General features: G+C 47.2%; 1 protein-coding gene across 4 annotated transcripts in view; it reads left to right on the forward strand.

The window, feature by feature from the left end:
- The window catches only part of PSTPIP1 (proline-serine-threonine phosphatase interacting protein 1), a 103,123-nt gene that overhangs the window by 16,365 nt on the left and 63,876 nt on the right, over positions 1-22,882 (forward strand). For 3 of the 4 annotated variants that reach the window (XM_006126244.4, XM_075897379.1, XM_075897377.1), the window contains exon 2: positions 14,670-14,770. In XM_006126244.4, coding sequence (XP_006126306.1) covers positions 14,670-14,770 — 101 coding nt within the window. Of the gene's footprint in view, positions 1-14,669; positions 14,793-22,882 lie in introns of all 4 variants that reach the window. The other variant, XM_075897378.1, reaches the window with a different exon arrangement.

Raw genomic sequence — 22,882 nt, forward strand, 5'->3', positions numbered from 1 at the left:
CAATTCTGAGTGCTCCAGGGAACAATAGGAGAGTCATAGAGGAGAACCACCACATTCTCTAGCCTGACTGTCTATCACAAACCCACCCAGCACCCACATGCTAAACCCAACAACTAACATTAGACCAGAGAGGTAATAATCAAATGAGCCTTGGTCATGGCAAAGGGTTACTCAGTGAGTAGAGTGTACTCAGAGGGGTAGCCACAGGAAGTTGACAAATATGAAATGTGGCTGTCGTAGGAGGAAGATCAGTCAGACACCCTTGCAGTTCTTTTTACAGCATGACATAAAACATAATGGACAGGTCTGAGCAGTTACAGCATCAATTTATTTTATACGATGAAAGAAAAAGATTCCAAACGTAGTCTGGTGTTCTTTTCCAGATGAACAGGCATTCACAGAATGCACCTCTATGAACTGGGAGCCTCTGGTCCGGCAACATGTGTGGTCTGGCAGGATCAAGAGAGTCCCTGCCTGCTGTTGTGAAAAGGGGGGGACCCAGCACACTCTAGTGGGGGGGGGGGAGGGAGGAGTCTGGCACATTGTGTGGAAGGGGAGCCTGGCGCATGGCCAGCTGGGCTGCCAGGGGACTGGGAGCCAAGAAGACCTGAGCACGGCCCAGCTGAGCTGGCAGGGGAGCCGGGAAGCCCGGTAGGGCAGTAGAGTGGGTGGAGGCTGGAGACAAGGGTCCAAAGTAACCTCCCCTGTTCCACCAAAATCCCTCATCTGAGGTGCCAGACCAGGAAGGTCCAACCTGTAATTAGATGGAGTTGCTGTTGAGCCTATTCACAATGCCAGTAGGCCTGCTGGTAAGGGTTGATCTAATCAATAGCGTTTGCTGTTGAATACAGCGTAATCACGAGTCTGTACGCAATCATGTTGACATGAAAGCATTTATATGCTAGTTTGTATCGAAAGGAAGATGTGTCCATATGAAATTTCCTATGAAAATGGAGCAGTCTGCTCCAAAGCAGTTTACTCTGGGATAAGGTGCAAGAGAAATCAATGTAAGACAATTTGCGTATGGAGAGTCGGCGGGTTCTTACACCAGTGAAATGTTCCATGTTCCCATAAAACACTCCTTAAGTTGTGCAAAGTTTCTTTTTGTTGTCAGCTTGCACAATCTTTCAGGCTTTATGACACACTATCCTCATTGATTGAGTTGTTGCATCACATTGAGTAACAGGATGTGTTGAAAATCATTTGGAAGATTCATTCTTCAGTTAAATGAGGATTTTCTAGTGTTAGAGGACTATCTAGCCACCTTGGTCATCTTAGCTCCAGAGCCAAAGGAAATCCTCGAATTCATTCCCACACACAAGAGGGAATGAAGAAAATTTCCTAAAACACATGTCCTTTCATATTCTGGAGCTCTACCGTGCGCATACCTCTCATGAAGAAAACTGAGGCTCAGAAGGAGAAAAGGCCTAGAGAATGGCTGTGTTTCCCCAGGCAAATGCCCTATCTCCTGGGCCACTCCAGAACCCACCCCACCTTCACAGGGCTCTTTGTCCTGCCTTTCTAATGCATGATCTAGGCCCCTTCCTGGGGCAGCCTGTGTTGGTTGTCCTGTCACTCCCACCATGAGCTGAGGGAGGACAGGGCTCAAGCCCCCCACTCTGTGCTCCCCCAGGCAAATGCTTTATCTCCTAAACCACTCCAGAACCCAACCCTACCACTCTGCCTTCAGCAGCTCCCTTATCCTGTGTTTACTGTCTGGTGGCTCTCGGTGGGTGGTAGGACTTGAACCCACCACTCTGTGCCCCCTAAGCAAATTCCCTACTCCCCTAATCAATTCCAGAGTCCAACCCAAACCCTTCAGAGGGTCCCTTATACTGCCTTCCCCAAGCCGGAAAAAAGCGGCGGACATGTTTATTTAAATCTGCGGGGGATATTTAAATCCCCCGCGGATTTCCCTATTCTGACTTACCTGCTTTGCATGACTATTCCGTTTTATGGGGCCAGTGTAGACGTAGCCTGAAGGTCTGAGTAGTTAGTATGCTTTGTGCATTTAGAATCGTAGCTTTTTGAAAAAATGAAGATCTATTTTTATGAAAGTTGTTGTTGTTCTGAGGTATTCGGAATGGACCTGTTTTTCAGTGTTTGAGATTTTATTTCTGTATTTGTTCAAAGAGTTGTATACAAACTTCTGTAGACTTTTTAGGGGACGGTTATAAGGAACACTTAACATGGATTCACCAAGGGCAAGTCATGCCTGACCTACAAGATCGCTTTCTTATTTTGTGGGAGTTTTCTGCCATTCTTTCCCTTAAACCCAAACCATAGACCCAACCTCTCAGCCTATTGGGAAGTTCAGATACAAATTATTCGGAACAGACCCATTTCTTAGACCAGATCTACACTAAAAGGGAAGGTCGAATCAAGATACACAATTCTAACTACGTTAATTATGTAGCTGGAGTCGATATTTTGAATTTCCCCACCATTTCTATAGCAGGAGGCTGACAGAAGCAAATGCTCTTGTTGGCTTCCCTTACTCCTTGCAGAAGCTAGCGTAGCAGATGCCAACGGGTGTGCCCTCTGAGTTTCATTTAGCAAGACTTAACTAGGCTCACTAAATTGAACTCCGGAAGATTGATTGTGGCAGTGTTGATCTTCGTTTAGTGAAGACATGGTCTTATTGTTTTAGGCTGGGATCTGGGAGCTTTAATCTAGGTTGCTTTGAAAGTCCCACCTGAAATACTAGGGAGAAGTTGCTGGCTATTGCAAGCAAACTGTAGAACCATGAATTTAGGCATTGGTCAGTTAAAAGCTTTCTACTTAGTTCCAAAAGTAGCATAGGCCAAAGCTGTGGGGAAGAAAATACATTCGCCAAAAAGCCACACACGACATTTTTCAAACCCCACATTAGTGTATGAGTTTCAGTGTACAGCTGTTGTGAAACCACACTGGTGCTACAAACCTGGACTGCTCGAAGCTAAAGAATTAGCCTCCGTAGCTGAGCAGATTCACATGCTCTGTGGATCACATAACACGAATTGACCAGGGAACTAGACACTTCCACTGCACAAAGGAGGCTCTTCTGGAGCATCTAAAGCCCACAGAAGTTTGAATCTTGGATGACTTCTCCTTACACTGAGAGCTGAACTAGATGCTGCCAGAGTGCCTACAGATTGAACCACAACCCAGCTTTGTAGCTGGGATTGTAACAGCTCCAAGGGGGATCATAACACATAGACTATGTCTACACTACAACATTTTTCTGGGATACCAAAGGTAATCCGGAAAAACTCTGCTGCGTCCAGGGAACGCATCTGCTCTTCCGCTTTTTTTGGCAGAAGAGCAGACGCGCTCTTTCGGAAGCCTTGTCTTCCTCCTCCCACGAAGAAGAAGGGCTCTTCCAAAAGAAGAGGCTTTTCTGAAATTTGGCTCAGTGTAAATTACGAAATTTTTTTTGGAAAATCCTCTTCCGAAAAAACTATCGGAAAAGGGTACACAAATTGTGGGGTGCAATTTGCATATCTTTTTCTGATACATCAATGTAGTGTAGACATAGCCACAGTGACCAGTAGGATACACTAGTTCATGTATGGTTCATTTGACCAACCTATTGGATGAAATTTGATTTTTTTTGTCAAGTGAAAGAAATTAACGTTTTTCTTATCTGACCAGCAAGCTCATTCTTTACCAAAAGGATACTTTAGAGAGTATTTTTTACCAGTACACAGGCTGATTCCACTTTGTAATTTAAAATGATTGGGGACAGTGAACTACTATTCTGAACATTAAAGTAATTGTGGAGAAGCTAAAATGAATTCTTTGCTTCTGTCTTCACAGCTGAGGATATGGGGAGAGGCATAAGGATCTTGCACAAAATGATATTTTTGCACGAAAAAAGTCCACACTGCTAATTATGTTGAGACTTATGCTAATGAGTGCTTCATTAGCATATTTTCTGCTGCAAAAATGTGTAGTGTAGCTGTAGCCTGAGGTGACAAAATTTGCAGATGAAACGTAGCTGATCAAGATAGTGAAGTCTAAAGCAGACAGTGAAGAGCTTCAGAAAGATCTCACCAAACTAAGTGATTGGGCAATAAAATGGCAAATGAAATTTAATGTTGATAAATGTAAAGTAATGCACATTTGAAAAAATAACCCAACTATACATAATGGAGACTGATTTAGCTACAATTACTTAAGAGAGAGATTTTGGAGTCACTGTGGATAATTCTCTGACAATATCCACTGAGTGTGCAGCAACAGTCAAAAAAGCACCCAGAATGTTAGGAACCATTAAAAAAGGGATGGAGAATAAGACAGAGAATATCTTACTGCCTCTCTGTAAAACATGAATACTGCGTAAAATTTGGTCACCTCACCTCAAAAAAGGTATCTTGGCATTGGAAAAGGTTCAGAAAAGGGCATAAAAATTATTAGGGGTTTGGAATGGGTCCCATATGAAGAGAGATTAATAAAACTTGGAGTTTTCAGCTTCAAAAAGAGAAGACTAAGGGGGGATAGGATAGAGGTCTATAAAATCATGAGTGGTGTAGAAAAAGTGAATAAGGAAAAGTTATTTACTTGTTCCCAAATATAAGAACTAGGGGTCACCAAATGAAATGAATAGGCAGCAAGTTTAAAAGAAACAAAAGGAAGATTTTCTTCACTCAGTGCTCAGTCAGCCTGTGGAACTCCTTGCCAGAGGATGTTGTGAAGGGCTTTAACAGGGTTCCAAAAAGGAGCTGTATAGATTTATGGAGGTCAGGTCCATCAATAGCTATTAGCCAGGATGGGTAGGAGTGGTGTCCCTAGCCTCTGTTTGTCTGGAAATGGGTTACAGGAGAGGGATTATGTGATGATTTCCTGTTGTGCTCACTCCCTCTGGGGCATTTGGTATTGGCCACTGTTGGATACTGTGGTATTTGGACCTTTGGTGTGACCCAGTATGGCCGTTCTTAACATTACTTTCTTGGGAAGTCCAAACTGACGATATTGTAGTCATTCCCAGAGCAGGCAAGAAACTTCAGAAAATGCTCTTTGGGTTCAGCGCTGCAACCCTTAAAGCACTGAAGCATGTGCTTACATTTAGGCATATGAGTAGTCTCGTTTTTTGAGTGGAACTCATTACCATTGGATGCTATGAAACCCAAAGGTATAACTGACTTCAAAGAGAGTTAGATGAGTTCAAGGAGGCTAGATCTGTCAATGACTATTAGCCAAGCTGCTGAGGGATGCGACCCCATGCTTCAGGTGCCCTTAAACCCCCATGTGCTAGAAGCTGGGACAGACAACATGGGATGGGTCACTCAAAATCACTCTCTTCTCTTCATTCCCTCGGAAGTGTTTGGCACTGGCTACTGGCAGAGATGGGACACTGGACTAGTCAACTAGAACCCCCTCCCTCCTCTCCCGCTGCCTCTATCAGATAGAGGCAGCAAAGTGGGGGAAGAAGGGGCACTTCAAAGCGGCAGTGCCGCATGGAGCCTGAGGCAACGTTTCAAAGGGCATTACTGTACAGTTGATCCACAGCAACTGCATGGAGCCTGGGGTCAGCTGGAAACTCCCCAGCTGACCCCAGGTTCTGGGGAAATGCTGCGCGGAACTTGGCATAAATCCTCAGCTGATCCCAGGCTTCAAAGCGGCACTCTTGTGCATTTCAAAGCTGGCACCTGCATGCAGCCTGGAGTCGGCGGGACTTCCCACTGGCCCCGGGCTGCACGCGGAGTTCCAGCGGGGCCTCTTGTACATTGCAAAGGAGAAACACGGAAGCGCCGATTGATACTCCACTAGTAAATTATTTGGTATTTAATGTCCTTACACTGGACTAGATGTATCATTGGTCTGATTCAGCTGGATTGGCTAGAGGACTGAGCAGTGGTGCTGGAACAGGTGGGGATGTGCCTGCCCTTACTGCTGTCTCTGCCCATCACTGCCCCAGGCTGGGCCACAGCTGGAGAGCCCCAGGTGTGGGGCCAGTGTCTGGGATCCAGAGCCCCTGGGGCTGGGAGTCAGGACCCTGGGCAGCAGTGGAGCTAGGACCCAGTAGCCAGCAGCAGAGGTTGGGATCCTGGCAGGCAGTGGAGCTCCTGGGCATAGGCTGGCAGCTGGGACTCTGGTTAGAGGCCAGTGGTGGAGACTTCAGACCGGGGGCTGCTGTAGCATTCCCCTCCCCCCCACCTTTACTTCTCATGCCAGTAGGATTGAGTATTTAACAACAATCTCTAGCTGTGCTCTGTGGAGCACTTGATGCTGGTCCACAGCGAACTGTCCAGCCACGTTGCTCTGGCTCCGCTCTCTCTGCTCTTTCAGCTGAAGGGAAGGGGGAAAAAACATCGAGTCTTTCTCAATGTGTATGAGCAATTGCTGACTTGGCCCCATGCTGCAGATGTAATTGAATCCTGAACAAGGGGGAAGGAAGTTTCTGCTAGCATGAATGGGAGTGGATCTTGGTGTCACTCAAGATGTGGTCTATACCATGAAGCGAGAGAATCACTACCTCTCAAATGAACTCACACAGGAAAATGATAAATGATAAAAAAAAACACCACATCAGCCAGTGGGAAACGCTCGACAACACAAAAGCTCTTTGCCTGACCTCTCAGTCTTCATCCTCAAAGGAAACCTGCTCAACACTCTCAAAAGATGAGCCAGGGACCATAAAGGCACAACGGTGCTAAGCACTAAAAATCACAGACTGGACCGAGACACTGGATTTATGGCTTATTGCAGCAGTCTATAACTTACTGCCCGCTCCGGATTAAGAAAGGGGTTTTAGGGGCTGCAGCCCAAGACCCCAGGCTAAGGGAAGGGGCTGCCAAAAGATCTCTGGGCTGTCAAAAGTGAAGATCTTTTTGTGGGGCCCTCTTAGCCTGGGACCCCCTTAGCCTGCAGCCCTGGGCTGCAGACACTAAAGCCTCTGCACATTATCTAACCCTGCGTGTGGTGCTGAGGAGGCATTTTCGCATGCTGTTGTCCCTCCCCCCTACTGCGCTGGAGCTTCGTTACCACAAGCACCAGTAGAAGCTCCATCCCCACAGCTCCCATTGTCTGGGAACTGCAGCCAATCAAAGCTGTGGGAGGCGGTGCCTGCAGGAAAGTGCAGGGCAGCGTACAGAGCCTCTGGCAGAAAGGGGAAGAACAAGTAGCATCCTGGTAAGAATCTCAGGGAGGCTTCAGCCCCCTGCCTTCCCTAAATGGCACCCTTGCCCCCCACTTGCCCCTACACACGTATCTCACACCCCCATCCCCCTGTCCTGAACCTCACCTCTCAGCACCCTGCCCTGAGCACCCCTTACATCCTAACTCTCCTCCTTGTACCCCTCAACTCTGATTGCAGCATCCCCCCCACACACACAGTCCCTGCCCTGAGCCGCCATATCTTCAAACCTGTGTCCTGACTCCTGTACCTCCCTCCCCACCCACCCTCACCTGCCAGTGTTCCCTCTAAGTTGAGTGCTCGGGCAGCTGCCCAGAACAAATTCAAATGCTTCGCAGCTGATTAGCTGAGCCCCCATAGCTTACAGCAGCCAGCAGCTTGTGTTTCTACTGGTGGTACACATCAGCACATGCCTTGGTGCATATAACAACATTTATTCCACACATGGATGGAAAAAGTTAGAGGGAACACTGCCCCAAACCCCTCCACAATCCCACCCACCACAACACCCTTCCCTAGTCCCTTGCATTACACCCCACACTTAAATTTCTTATAGTTTCTGTCATATTGCAACCCTCTGTTGCTATGTACTGGGTTATGTCACATACAGCTGGGTTGATGTAGTTGAATCTAGAGAGCCTGTGCAGTATAGGCTGGCTGTAAGACTACACTAGAATGAACAGATCACAGCAAAACTAAATGGAGACAATGAAACCCTCCTAGACATGCTCCTCCAGAGTATCACGGAATTTCCCTGGAAAAATGCAATCAGCTGTGGGATATGACTTGTGTGGAGCATGTGACCGAAGCAATTTCTCCAGGCATAGACCAGGGGAAGGATAAGTGAGATCCCAGCACAACAGCAGCACAAACCTTCTATCAGGACTTCAATTCTCAAGACATCTGAGGAAAGGACGTGGCAACCAGCTGTCAGTGGGGTTACTAAGTATCTTCCCTACTTCAGTCCTCTGATGGCAAGTGTAGGTTTGTTTTTTGTTCTTTATTTTAATCACTGGGACAATAGCTCAGGGTTTTAACTGCTCAATAGATGTGAGGTGTAAAAGTTATTTCTACCATAGAACAGAAATAATGAGAGCACGTGGGCAGGTGTAGCTTGCTAGCAAGGATCAAATGAGCATTTCTGACTATACCAATTTCCTGTTGTTGCACTTGTGGCATGGATGGATTCACCATCCACTCCCCAGCACCTTCTATGTGAGCGCTTGCATTGCCTCACATTTTATAGACTGTGCAATTTGCTGGTAGAGGCATTTGTCTAGGACTAGTGTGGGTCATTCTCCCTTCCCCCCCCATCTCCTCATACCAGAGCTCACTGTAAGTTTCCATTAGAGAGGAAGGAGCTGCCACTGTCAGGAAACTGTGGCATCAGAAGCTTGTAAATATGCAAGTGATAGCAAAAGATTAACCACAGAGGTTAAAGTTAGCTTCGGAGGAAACAAAAGCTTCCGAATCCAAGGAGCCCCACTCTGTTCAGAACCACTGGAACCCAGGATCCTTAGTTCGGAAGCGTAACAGCAGCTGCACAAGGATGCAAGCAGCCGCAAGCAGTCTGCCATTCATTCCTGAACATTGCTCAGTTCCCGTCTCTTAAAGTCACGCGCTAAAGCCTTCATATATTTGCTTTAACATAAAATGTAAGAATCTGGCTACTAGTTGCCAAAGGGATATAGATATTGGTGATTGTGGTGGGAAGGCAGCATGTCACTCCATTTATAAAATGATAAATCCCTTGAGGTTTGTGACTAGATGATGAACTATAAGAATATGGAATGCTTTTGCAAATTTCATATTGCACAGTAAGCAACTTGGGGATGGATCTGTAATTTCCTGTGGGTGCTTGTACACCAGCTTTTCTGTGCTACATAAAACAATGGCTACTAGTTTATCCTTGTATCACTCATGTGACGCATATCACTGTATTTTTATACTTCAGCCACAGAAGAGATCAAAAAATCAAGTGCTCAAAAATGAAAACGGGGTCCAGGGATAGAATCAGGAAATAAAACCCAGGAATCTTGGCTTCCAGTTAGTAAGAATTGGCCAAATACACGTAAAAATGGCCCTGGTACTGCAAAGCCTGCAATTAAAAGTGACTCTCAACACTCCCAACTAGCTTAATACTTGGTAGGTTCCCTGTGCACACATAATTTCACTGTAACTTCGCAGCAATTTTTAGAGCCTATAATGCTGCCTATACTTTGGCGCAAGATGGATTTATAATGGGAAGATGTTTCACAGTTTGAGTAATTCCAAATACAGTACACAAACAGAGCAGGTGAGACGTTGGTATGAGGGTTCTCCTCTGTAAGCTTTAATTGTATATTATGAAACCTTCCGTGCCAAAACTCAGATGAACCAAAAACCACTAGTGCAACCCCATAGCTGTGAAACAAGTTCTTCCTGCTTTTACAACTGCTTTATCAGGTGGCCATAGGAAGAGTGCATCACAGCATATTGCTGTTTTACGGGGAAGCCCTGGCTGGAGTGGATAGTCTAGGGGTGAGATGGCTTTGTTTCTTCTTCTCAGAGAACTGATGTGCCCAATAGCTCCTCTTCTATAAGGCACTAAAGTGTTATTTCAAAATAACTCACATTATTTCGAAATAACAAGGTGAGCATCCATACAGCAAGTGTGTTATTTTGAAATAACAGGCTTCTTATTTCAGAATAACAAACCCTCGTTTCGCAAGGAATAACTCCTATTTCAAAATAGCTATTTCGAAATAGTGGTAATGTGGACACTCCACTGCTGCTATTTCGAAATAGCTCCTCTCAAGAGCCATTCAAAGTAATTACTCCCCAGTGCCTCCTGGGGCTCTACATTGAAGATGCATGTCCACATTAGGGGAATGTCTATACAGCAATATTATTTCGGAGTAACAGCCATTATTCCGAAATAACTATGTGAGCGTCTACACAGCCATTCTGTTATTTTGAAATAATTTTGAAACAGCAGTGGCTTATTCCAAAATCTGTAAACCTCATTCTACGAAAAATAACGCCTATTCCGAATAGCTATTTCAGAATACGGTGTGTGTAGATGCTCCGCTGTTGCTATTTCAAAATAGCCCCTTTCCAGTCTAAGTTATTCCTCCCCAGTGCCTCCTGGGGCTCTAAATCAAGGTAGCATGACATTAGGGAAGCCTGACTTAGACTAATTTTGAGGCTTTTCTGCAGTGTAGATGTACTATTTCAAAATAAGCTATTTTGGAATAACTATTCCAGAATAGCTTATTTCAAAATTGATGTGTGGTGTAGATATATAAATGCCCATTTCCATTAATTCCCTCTAAAAGCATCTGGCACCCAGGACTATTAGAATACAGAATACAGGGCTAGATGGACTGACCTAGTCTGGCATTCTTATGTACTTTCAGATCTATCATCACAGACTGTGATAAGGACTAAAATAATCATATTTTCCTGAAAATTTTATTTAGGTAGCTTCTTAATGTTTATGCCTTATAGAAGCTGAAGGACGAGCATTTGAAAATCTTGGAAGATTCAGATATTAATAGTTAATTCAGATATTAATGGTTAATATCTCTATAGCAGTGGCTCTGAAAGTGTGGTCTGCCTTCTAGGTGGGTCGTGGCTCGAGGCTCAGCCCCCTAGTGGTCCAGTTCTGCCCCTGCCTGCAAGGTCGGAGCACCAGTGCTGGCTTCCCACTGTGCGTAGGGGAGCCCTGAGTCTCGCGGGCCAGGTCCAGCTTGCAGGGGAAACAAGGGTCCCAGATGGGGGAACTGCAGGGCAGGGAAGCACTGCCTGGAGGCTTTCCCTACTGTTTCAATTGGCCAGAATCACAGCCAATGGGCGCAGCGGGAGGGGTGCCTGGGAATGGTGGGGGATATGGTGTGTGTGCAAAGCTAGGTAAATGCCTCCCATCCTCCACATGCCCAGACCCTGCACTCCCACCCTGCTCCTGCACCCTCCATCCCAGACCCCTCCACCCCCCGGCCCACTCCTGCACCCTCCATCCTGGCTAGACCCCCAACCCCCAGCCCACTCCAGAACCTATCTTCCACTCAGATCTTTCTCCCTCATCTGCATCCCACCTCCTACCCAGCTCCTACACCCCCCTCACTATCCCACTCCTTGACAACCTCCTCCTGCACACTGAACCCCTTATTTTTGGTCCCATCCCAGAACCTTAGGCGTCCACAAAATCTACTAACCCTGGGACCCAAGAAGAGTTTATCTGGCCTATGGGAATCCCTGAACCTTGGTTCTCCCTGCCTCTTCTCCCCTCATGGGGCTGGAGTTTGGTGTCTCAGTTCGGAGCCACACCAGTGAAGGTGTGGGGGAGAAGAGTTGGGGGAGAGGTGGCTTCTCATTTTGTGTTGCCTCCAACTGATTTTTCTGTTGGCCTGACCCAAAAAAAGATTCCCCATTCCTGCCATAAATAAAGACAATGTTGAGCCCTTTTGTGTTGGACATAAATTAATATTTTACTTTATTTGTAATTAAGTTTGGTAAACTAACATGATAAAGTTAAAGCACTTAATCTGTTTAATTATTTTGATTCTGTTTAATAATATTTCCTTTCCTTTCTTCCCAGTTATATATACCCCTTACTTGCATGTTCTTGTGCTCCAGTAGGCTAATATAAGCTAAGAGAAGGCATTTTGTTATCACAGGAGGTTGGCTGTTGGATTGCAGAAAGATTTATGTTGAGCAGGGTGGGCAATGGGCCAAAAAGTTTGAGAGCCACTGCTCTATGGTATTTTGTAACTTCCACTCATACCTGACACCTAGAGAAACTTCACACAAAAGGCCTGACAGAAACCTGAGAATTATCTTCCATGTGGTGAAACAGAGGCAAAGATATTAAGTGACCCAGCTAATGGTTACAGAGGGCGTGTGTGTTAGAGATAGGATTGAATACAGGCACTACTGACCATTTCTCCCTATGGGTACGTCTACACTACAGCGCTAATTCGAACTAACTTCGTTCAAATTAGTTAATTCGAACTAAGCTAATTTGAACTAACGCGTCTAGAACTAAAAACTAGTTTGAATTAGCATTTTGCTAATTCGAACTAGCAAGTCCACATTGAGTGGACCCTGAACAGGGCTTAAGGATGGCCGGAAGCAGTGCCGGCAGGGCATCAGAGGAGGACTTAGAGCGTGGAGCTGCTGTCTCAGGCTAGCCGAGGGCTGCGCTTAAAGGGTCCCGACCCCCACCCCGGACAGACAGTTCTAAGGGGTGCCCCGCTTGCAAAGCAGTCCTGGCTTGGAGTGCCCACACTGGGCACATCACACCACTCGGCCATCAGCCCGGCTGCACTTGCTGCAGGCTGCCATCTGGGGAGAGGGGGCAATCGGGGGGCTGCAGGAGAGCTTCCACCCCCAGAAGCCCGCAGAGCCAGCCCAGTCCTCCCCATCGGGGGCTCGTACCCCATTCCTCCCTCACCTCCTTCCACTTACCCCTCCCTAGCCCCCCTTCTTATTGATGTACAAAATAAAGATAACGTTTCTTCCAACATTGACTCTGTCTTTATTGACCAAAACTGGGGGAGACTGGGAAAAGGAGGTGGGAGAGGGGAAGAGAAAGGCTGGGAGAGGGGAGGGCAACTAACATGATCAGGGGTTGGGAACAGGTCCCAGATGCAGAGAGGCTACAGAGACTGGGACTGTTCAGCTTAGAAAAGAGGAGACGGAGGGGGGACAGGATAAAGGTCTCTAAAAGCAGGGGTTGGGTGGAGAGGGTGCATTCATAAAAGTTCTTCCTGAGTTCCCCTAAAGAAGGACTAGAGGACACCAAAGGAAAGGAATGGGTAGCAGACTTGAAACTAGTAAGAGAAAGTTGTTGTTCTTCCCAAAGCAAATAGTTAACCTGTGGAACTCCTTGCTGCAGGAGGCTGTGAAGGCTACAACTAGAACAGAGTTTAAAGGGAAGTGAGATCAGGTCATGGAGGTTGGGTCCATGGAGTAGTATTAGCCAGGGGGTAGGAGTGGTGTCCCTGCCCAAAGTTTGTGGAAGGCTGGAGAGGGATGGCACAAGACAAATGGCTTGGTCACTGTCTTCGGTCCATCCCCTCCAGGGTCCCTAGGGTTGGCCGCTGTCGGCAGACAGGCTACTGGGCTAGATGGACCTTTGGTCTGACCCAGGATGGCCATTGTAAGCTCAGGGCTCAGGGTCGGGGGTCTCAGTGGACCCCCTTGATTTTCATGCACACCTGCTCCTGGGTGGCCAGGCTGGCAGCTCTCCTGCCCTAGCCGGCCACTTTCCTGTGCCTAGTGCGGAGATCGTGGATGAGGTCCACGATGTCTGCACTAGTCCAGGCGGGTGCCTGCCTCTTGCGGTCCAGGGCAAGCTCCCAGGAGCCGCCAGCCTGGTCCCGGGAAGAGGGGGTGGGCTGGGGGACATCGGGTGGGTGGCTCTGTGCCGTGCCAGGTGCACGGTCTGCTGGCTGGGTGCTGGCAGACTTGCACCTGGCACGGGCACCGTAGCCAGCCCGTGCCCCTTTAAGGGGTCCGGGGCCGGGAGGGGGGCATAGAGTTTCCCTGGTGTTGGCCAGAGTGGCCACCAGGGAAACCTGGGGAGGGCAAGCCTCCCACTAGTTCGAATTAAGGGGCTACACACCCCTTAATTCGAACTAGTAAGTTCGAACTAGGCTTAATCCTCGTAAAATGAGGTTTTCCTAGTTCGAACTAAGCGCTCCGCTAGTTCGATTCAAACTCGAACTAGCGGAGCGCTAGTGTAGCGGCTATGAATGTTAGTTCGAACTAACGTCCGTTAGTTCGAACTAACATTGTAGTGTAGACATACCCTATGTGACAAATGCCAACATTTCAGATACATCTGAGTCTGCTCTTGTCACACTTTTTCATTCATCTAAATTGGCTGAGATCTCTGATGCACGACCTCCCTTAGGGTATTTTCAGTACTTGTTGTGTCTGGATGGGATGGGGATATAAAGTAATGTTAGGGCAGGTGCTACCAAGTGACAGTTACTCTTAGTCTTGCAAGTTATTTCTTAGTGTACAAGACTATGTCTATAAGAAAGACGCGTTGTGTGGTGCTATATTTGAACTTTGAGAGCAACAGGAGAGTTTGCTCTCTGACTGGATCTCTAATTAGCAGCAATTCTTAAAGTAGAGTTGCTCCTTAGGAACCAGACATTAGTATTGGGTGGAGAGTCTTGAAAGAAGTAAATGTCTGCTTGCCATTTGACCATGTTTGTTCCATGTCACTAATTTCTCCATCTCTGTGAAAATGTCCTGGAAGACCTTGGCCTAGGGATATCTGCTGCTGCTCAGCAGAAGATTAACGGCAACATAAGAACAGTCTCATTGGCAGTAAGTTAGCACGCCTGTATTTGGTGAGAGCTGTTATAGGTAGAGGCAACAGGGAAAATATTTTTTGAAAGTTACTTTAAGTTCTGTTGATTGCTTATTTTCTGGGCAGAGGTTAAAGTTGGTTCTTATTTTTTCCAAACTTCTGTTTAGCTCTACTTAGTAGTTTCTAGTATACTTGGAAATGGTGTTTGCTAATATCTTACCTAACTGTTCGCCTTTGTGATTTCAGTGCAAGGAGTTCACTGCCCACTCTGGCTATGAGGTGCTTGTCCAGCGAATGTTGGATGGAAGAAAGATGGCAAAAGATGTGGAGGACTTACTCAAACAGAGGTAAGAAGAGGTGGCAAAAGAGGTACGAAAGGCTATTTATGAACTCATCTCATGGACTCCTGAGCACTCTTGTAGGAGCTGCAGGATGATTCTGCAGGTCACTTCAGAATTTGATTGGAAGAATATAGTCATACAGATTTTTAAATACAGAGGTCTGTACAGAAATGATCTGTGCGTCAATGAGTTCTTAGCAGCAAAGCACTGGTGCATGAATCATTTGAATGATAATCCGTACCCCTTCCCCCGCAATCCAGAGAGCTAATTTAAGACATATTTCTGAAAATTAAATGAATGAAAATAAACAATGGCAGAGTTATACCTTGTCATGCAGTTAAACACTGTTTGGAGGAGGAATTGTAGACATGACCAAGAGGAAAGACTAAGTCATCTAGCCCTCTGTACCAATGCAGGATTTTTGCCCTTGTGCTATATATACAGATAGACTTGAGTTTCAAAGTTAAGATCCAATATTTTTCGAAAGATTTTTCTTTTTGGTGGGAGTGCAATAGAGAGAGATTTGGAAGGACTTCAGAGCCTGAATTCTATTGAGACCCATCTCTAATGAGTTGTGGTTTGTAGATACTTAACGGCACATGCCCAATTTATTGACTAACGCATCGTTCCTCTTTATTAACATCTAGAAGTGAATCATCACTGGTTCTCTTCCGTCAGGGCTGTTCCCCATTCTGGCACTATGAGTGCAGAAGATGGAGGCCCGCAACAGACCTTAAATATCTTGCCTCTATAGGCTCTGCTGACAAAAACTACCCAGAGTGACAGATTCGCTGACTTTTCTGCCACTACCAAATGAAACAAAAGAAAACCCTTTTTTTCTGGAATCCAGGAAGAAAGTACTTGGACTTCTTCCAGAGGGATATCTCCAATCTCCTTTACCACATGAGAGCTTAAAAAAACAGAGAGAAAACAAACTGCAGTCTCTGGTATCTGACTTCTCAGTCTTAGGCAGGCACACACACAGACAGACAGACTTCCTGTTTCTTTCCAGGACACAAGAATCAAATCATCACCTCAAAAAAGGTGATTTTATTAACAAAACAAAAAGCTATGCTTGATTAAGCATACTTAGTTGCTAGGTGTTATGGAACAACCAAGTAAAACAAATTAAAACACAGAGAACATCTCTGGGTACACACTTAGGGTATGTCTACACAGAAAAGTTACAGGCAGTCCCCGACTTACGCGGATCCGACTTCCATCGGATCCGCACTTACGAACGGGGCTTTTCTTGCCCCTGAGCTCACGGGCAGCGACTCGCCGCCCGTGTCCTCCGGGGCGAGAAAAGCTTCTTCCGGTCTCCCTGGTCTGCTGGGGGGGTCCAGCAAAGCCGCTGGACCCCCCCCCCCCCAGCAGACCAGGGACACCCGAGCAAAGCCGCCGCCTGGGCGGCTTTGCTCGTTTGCCCGGGAGCAAAGCCGCCCAGGCAGCGGGATCCCCGCCGCCTGGGCGGCTTTGCTCCTGTCCCCCTGGTCTGCTGGGGGGGTCCAGTGGCTTTGCTGGACCCCCCCAGCAGACCAGGGAGACAGGAGCAAAGCCGCACAGGCGGCATCCCGCCACCTGTGCGGCTTTGCTCGGGGGCAAAGGAGCAGAGCCACACGGGCGGCGGGGTCCCTCTGCCTGTGCGGCTTTGCTCGGGTCTCCCTGGTCTGGGCAACCAGAGCACAGAGACAAAATGCTTTCCTGTTCCTCATCGAGGTAGACAAGCAAGCAGGGAAACCTGAGAACTGGCTGTCCGGGAGGCTCCCTTTAAGCACAGACCTTAGATAGCCTGAGGCAGCAGCCCCACACAGTACGTTCTGACCTGGTGCCCTGCCGGAACTGGTTCCCGCCAGCCTTAAATGTGATTCATAGTCCACTCAGTATGGATGCGCTATTTCAAAATAGCAAAATTCTATTTTGAAATGCATTTTTTGTGTAGACGCATTATTTCGAAATAACACTGTAGTGTAGACATACCCTTAGATAGTGAGTGGGGGGAGGGAAGGCATAGATTTACACAGAGAGGTTTAACCAAACAACCAAAACAAAGAAAAATACCCTGATCACGATTGAATACACCTTTTCCCTGTACTCATGATCTGAGCTGAACCAGACTTTAAAGTCCAGTTCACTCCCATGCCCAATATTTCTTATAGGCATGGTAATTCTGAGTACTGCACCTGCTCCTTCTTGCCCTAATCCGAACTAGCTACTCCGTGCCGCATGTAGCCGCGCGGCACGAGGTTCGAACTGCCGGCATTTAAAAATGGCGCTGGCCGGCTTCATGCAAATGAAGCCCAGGAAATTCAAATCCCGGGCTTCATTTGCAAGTGCGGTATGCCTATATTACCCTCCTAGTTCGAATTAGGAGGGTAGTGTAGACATACCCTTCCTGATGTAAAAAATAAAGGACATGTGTGGTCAAAAATAGAAACTCTTTATTTAACAAACCTGGGGGGAGGGGATTAATCTCTGGGGAGACTGGGAAAAGGAGGTGGGAGAGGGGAAGAGAGAGGGTGGGAGAGGGGAGGGGGAAACCTGGGAGAAGGGAGCTGGAAGGAGGAAACCAGGGGAAGAAGGAGGAGGGGAAGTATAAAACTATGATATGCCATATCTTCAGTACTGTGCACAGATATGGTCTCCTCACCTCAAAAGAGATGTTTGGGTTCAGAAAAGGGCAACTAAAATGATTAGGGGTTTGGAACAGGTCCCATATGAAGAGAGGCTAAAGAGACTGGGACTTTTCATGTTAGAAAAGAGGAGATTGAGCGGGGATATGATAGAGGTATATAAAATCATGAGTGGTGTGGAGAGGGTGCATAAAGAAAAGTTCTTCATTAGTTCCCATAATAGAAAGACTAGAGGACACCAAATGAAAGGAATGGGTAGCAGGCTTCAAACTAATAAAAGAAAGCTCTTCTTCACAAAGCAAATAGTCAACCTGTGGAACTCCTTGCCACAGGAGGCTGTGAATGCTAGGACTATAACAGAGTTTAAAGAGAAGTTAGATAAAGTCATGGAGGTTGGGTCCATGGAGTGCTATTAGCCAGGGGGTAGGAACGGTGTCCCTGGCCTCTGTTTGTGGAAGGCTGGAGATGGATGGCACTAGACAAATGGCTTGGTCATCGTCTTTGGTCCATCCCCTCTGGGGTAGCTGGTGTTGGCTGCTGTGGGCAGACAGGCTACTGGGATAGATGGACCTTTGGTCTGACCCAGTACGGCCATTCCTATGTTCATATGTTCTAAGCTCAGGGCTCAGGGTTGGGGGTCTCACTGGACCACCTTGATTTTCATGCAAACCTGCCCCTGGGTTTGCATGTGGCCTTTGGTGGCCAGGCTGGCAGCTATCCTGCCTTAGACGGCCACTTTCCTGTGCCTAGTGCGGAGGTCGTGGATGTTGGAGGCCTCCCTCCAAACCTGGATGAGGTCCACGATCTCCGCACTAGACCAGGCGGGTGCCCGCCTCTTTCAGCCCCAGGCAGGCTCCTGGGAGCCGCCAGCCTGGTCCTGGGAAGAGGCAGAGGGCTGGGTGGCAGCGGGTGGCTGGCTCGTGCCGTGCCAGGTGCAGGGTCTGCTGGCTGGGTGCTGGCAGGCTTGCACCTGGCACAGGCACCGTAGCCAGAGCGTGCCCCTTTAAGGGCTCCGGGGCCGGGAGAGGGGCAGAAGAATTTCCCTGGTTGTGCCCAGAGTGGCCACCAGGGCAAACTGGGAAGGGCTAGCCTCCCACTAGTTCGAATCAAGTGGCCACACAGCCCTTAATTCGAACTACTTAATTCGAACTAGGCATTAGTCCTCGTACAATGAGGTTTACCTAGTTCGAATAAAGCGCTCCGCTAGTTCAAATTAAGTTCGAACTAGCGGTTTGCATGTGTAGCGACTATCAAAATTAATTCGAACTAACGTCTGTTAGTTCGAATTAACTTTGTAGTGTAGACATACCCTTACTGTGTCTCACAATCCCACGGCAGTCTCATAATCATAGAATTATAGAATTCTAGGGCTGGAAGAGACCTCAGGAGGTCATTGAGTCCAGCCCTCTGCCCAAATCAGGACTAACCCCAACTAAATCAACCCAACTAGGGCTTTGTTAACCGAGACTTAAAAACCTCTAGGGATGGAGATTCCACCATTTCCCTAGGTAACTCAGTCCAGTGCTTCTCCACCCTCCTAGGGTACATCTAAACTACATGGCTCCGTCAATGGAGCCATATAGATTAGTTTACTCGACAAAGGGAAATGAAGCAGCGATTTAAATAATTGCTGTTTCATTTAAATTAAAATGGCCGCCGTGCTGTGCCGATCAGCTGTTTGTCGGCACAGCACGGTAGTCTAGATGGGGATCTGCTGTCCCCAGAACCCTTCATCGGCAGATCCTGTAAGCCTCGTTTCACGAGGCATAAAGGATCTGCCGACAAAGGGTTCTGGGGTCAGCAGATCCCTGTCTAGACTGCCACGCTGTGCCAACAAACAGCTGATCGGCACAGCACGGCGGCCATTTTAATTTAAATGAAACAGCAATTATTTAAATCGCTGCTTCATTTCCCTTTGTCGAGTAAACTAATCTATATGGCTCCATTGATGAAGCCATGTAGTCTAGACACACCCCTAGTGAAATAGTTTTTCTTAATATCCTAGACCTCCCACATTGTAACTTTAGACCATTGCTCCTTGATCTGCCATCTATTACTACTGAGCGCAGCCTCTCTCCATCCTCTTTGGAACCTTCCTTCAGGAAGTTGAAGGCTGCTATCAAATCTCGCCTCAGTCTTTGCTTCTGCAGACTAAATAAGACCAAATCCCTCAGCTTCTCCTCGTAGGTCAAGTGCTCCAGCCCTCTAATCACTTTGGTTGCTCTCCACTGGACCCTCTCCAATGCATCCATATCCTTACTGTAGTGGGGGGGGGGGGGGCAGAATTGGACGCAATATTCCAGATGTGGCCTCACTAGTGCCAAATAAAGGGGAATAATAACTTCTCTAGATCTGCTGGCAATACTCCTCCTAATGCAACCTAATATGCCTTCTTGGCTACAAGGGCACACTATTGACTCCTATCCAGCATCTCATTGACTGTAATCTCCAGGTCCTTTTCTGCAGAACTGCTACCCAGCCAGTCAGTCCCCAGCCTGTAACAATGTTTGGGATTCTTCCATCCCAAGTGCAGGACTTGTCCTTGTTGAACCTCATCAGATTTCTTCAGGCCAGTGGTCACCAACCAGTAGATCGGGAACTACCGGTAGATTTTAAAGCCTCTGACAGGTGATCTTGACTGGTTTGGTTGGAAGACTATCAAGCACTGGCACTTCTGCTTCCCATCTGCTCCTGCCCAGAGCCTCAGAGCTGCCTCTGTGAGCTTCATGCTTATTGTGCATGGTGGGGGAGACAGAGGCCGGGGAGCACTGATGTCTCTCTGTCCTCCTCTCCTGTACTGCATATTCACAGATCGAGCAGGGCGAAGCCTCAGTAAAGAGGGGGAGCAGGGGTATTCGGGTTTGAGGTAGATCCTGGACTGACAAATTCAAAAAGTGATCTTTTGTTTAAAAAGGTTGGAGACCACTGCTTTAGGCCCAATCCTCTAATCTATCCAGGCCACTCAGGACCCTATCCCTGCCCTCCAAAGTAGCTACTTCTTCCCCTAGCTTAGTGTCATCTGTAAATTTGCTGAGGGGGCAATCCATCCCCATCCAAGTCATTAATGTTGAATAAAACTGGTACTAAAACTGATCCTTGGGACACTCCACTTGAAACCAACTGCCAACCAGACATCGAGCTATTGGTCGCTACCTGTTGGGCCCGACAATCTAGCCAGCTTTCTATCCAACTTTCAGTCCATTTATCCAATCCACATTCCCTTCACTTGCTGGCAAGAATATTGTGGGAGACAGTATCAAAAGCCTTGCTAAAATCAAGGTATATCACAGCCACTGACTTTCCCACGTCCACAGAGCCAGTTACCTCATCATATAAGCTAATCAGATTGGTCAGGCACGACTTTCCCTTTGTGAATCCATGCTGACTATTCCTAATCACTTTCCTCTCTTCCAAGTGCCTCAAAATGGATTCCTTAAGGATCCCTTTCATGATTTTTCCAGGAACCGAGATAAGGCTGACCGGCCTATAGTTCCCTGCATTGTCCTTCTTCCCTTTTTCGAAGATGGGCACTACATTTGCCTTTTTCCAATCATCCGGGATTTCTCCTGACCTCCACGACTTTTCAAGGATAATGGCCAACGGCTCCTCAATGACATTTGCCAACTCCCTCAGTACCTTCGGATGCATTAAGTCCGGACCCATGGATTTGTGTACGTTTAGCTTTTCTGAATAGTTCCTAACCTGTTCTTTACCCACCAAGGGCTGTCCATCTTCATCCCATCTTGCTTCACTTCGTACATTAGTCTGGGAGCCCACCTTGTCTGTGAATACAGAGTCAAAGAAAGCATTGAGTACCTCAGCTTTCCCCACATCATCTGTCACTAGGTTACCTCCTTCATCCAGTAGGGGCCCCACACCCTCTCTGATCACCTTCTTCTTGTTAACATGCTTGTAGAAACCTTTCTTGTTATCCTTCACATTCTTAGCTAGTCGCAATTCCATTTGTGCTTTCGCCTTCCTGATAACCCCCCGGCATTCTCGAGCTATACATTGAAACCCCTTCCTGGTCGTTAGTCCAAGTTTCCACTTTTTGTAAGCTTCCTTTTTGTGCTTAAGTTCACCAAGGATTTCCCCTGTAAGCCAATCCGGTCTCCTACCATGTTTGCCTCTCTTGCTACACATTGGGATGGTTTCTTTCTGTGCCTTCAGTAAGGCTACTTTAAAATACTGCCAGCTGTCCTGGACTCCTTTCCCCTTCATGTTAACATCCCAGGGGATTCTGTCCATCAGATCTCTGAGGGAGTCAAAATCTGCTTTTTTGAAGTCCAAGGTGTGTATTTTACTGCTCTCTTTTCTTCCTTTGGTCAGAATCCTGAAATCTACCATCTCATGATCACTGCTTCCCAGGTTGTCACCCACCTCTACTTCCCCTGTTAGTTCCTCCCTGTTTGTGAGCAGAAGGTCAAGCTGCGCATAGCCCCTGGTCAGATCCTTCAGCACTTGTACCAAGAAGTTATCCCCAACATTCTCCAAAAACTTCCTGGATTGTCTGGGTACTGCCGTATTGGTTTCCCAACAGATGTCAGGGTGATTAAAGTCCCCTACGAGAACCAGGGCCTGCGATCTGGAAGCTTCTCTCAGTTGTCCAAAGAAAGCCTCGTCTACCTCATCCACCTGATTCAGTGGTCTGTAGTAGACACCAACCACAACATCACTGCTGTTGTTTGCTCCTTTAAACTTAACCCATAGATTCTCAACAGGTTTTTCTCCCTCTTTATACTGCAGTTCAGAGCAATTGTAGTGCTCTCTTACATATAGTGCAACTCCTCCTCCTTTTCTCCCCTGCCTGTTTTTCCTGAACAGTCTATACTCTTCCATGACAGCGCTCCAGTCATGAGAGTCATCCCACCAAGTCTCTGTTATCCCAATTAAATCATATTTCTTGGACTGGGCCAGGGCCTCCAGTTCTTCCTGTTTGTTGTCCAGGCTTCTCGCATTAGTGTACAAACACCTCAGATAACCAGTTATCGCCCTATCTTCTCCATTCGAAACATGGGTCCTCCTTTGTTGCTTGTTCCTCTTTGCATTTCTTCCTGGTATCTGACTTTCCCACTCCCCTCAGGGTTTTGGTCACCGTCCCGCGACGAACCTAGTTTAAAGCCCTCCTCACTAGGTTTGCAAGCCTGCCCGCGAAGATGCTCCTTACTCTCTTCGTTAGGTGGATCCCATCTCTTCCTAACAATCCTTGCGCCCGGAACAGAGTCCCATGGTCAAAGAAACGAAAGCCCTCTCTGTGACACCACCTGCGCAACCACACATTTACTTCCTCAGTTCGATGATCCCTGCCCAATCCTTTCCCTTCAACAGGGAGGATGGACGAGAACACCACTTGTGCTCCGAATTCTTGGATCCTTCTTCCCAGTGCTACATAATCCACAGTAACCTGCTCAAGGTCATTCTTGGCCGTATTGTTAGTTCCCACATGGAAAAGCAGGAAGGGGTAGCGATCCGAAGGTTTGATCAG

Source organism: Pelodiscus sinensis, chromosome 14, assembly GCF_049634645.1.
Source record: "Pelodiscus sinensis isolate JC-2024 chromosome 14, ASM4963464v1, whole genome shotgun sequence".
Classification (NCBI taxonomy): domain Eukaryota; kingdom Metazoa; phylum Chordata; order Testudines; family Trionychidae; genus Pelodiscus; species Pelodiscus sinensis.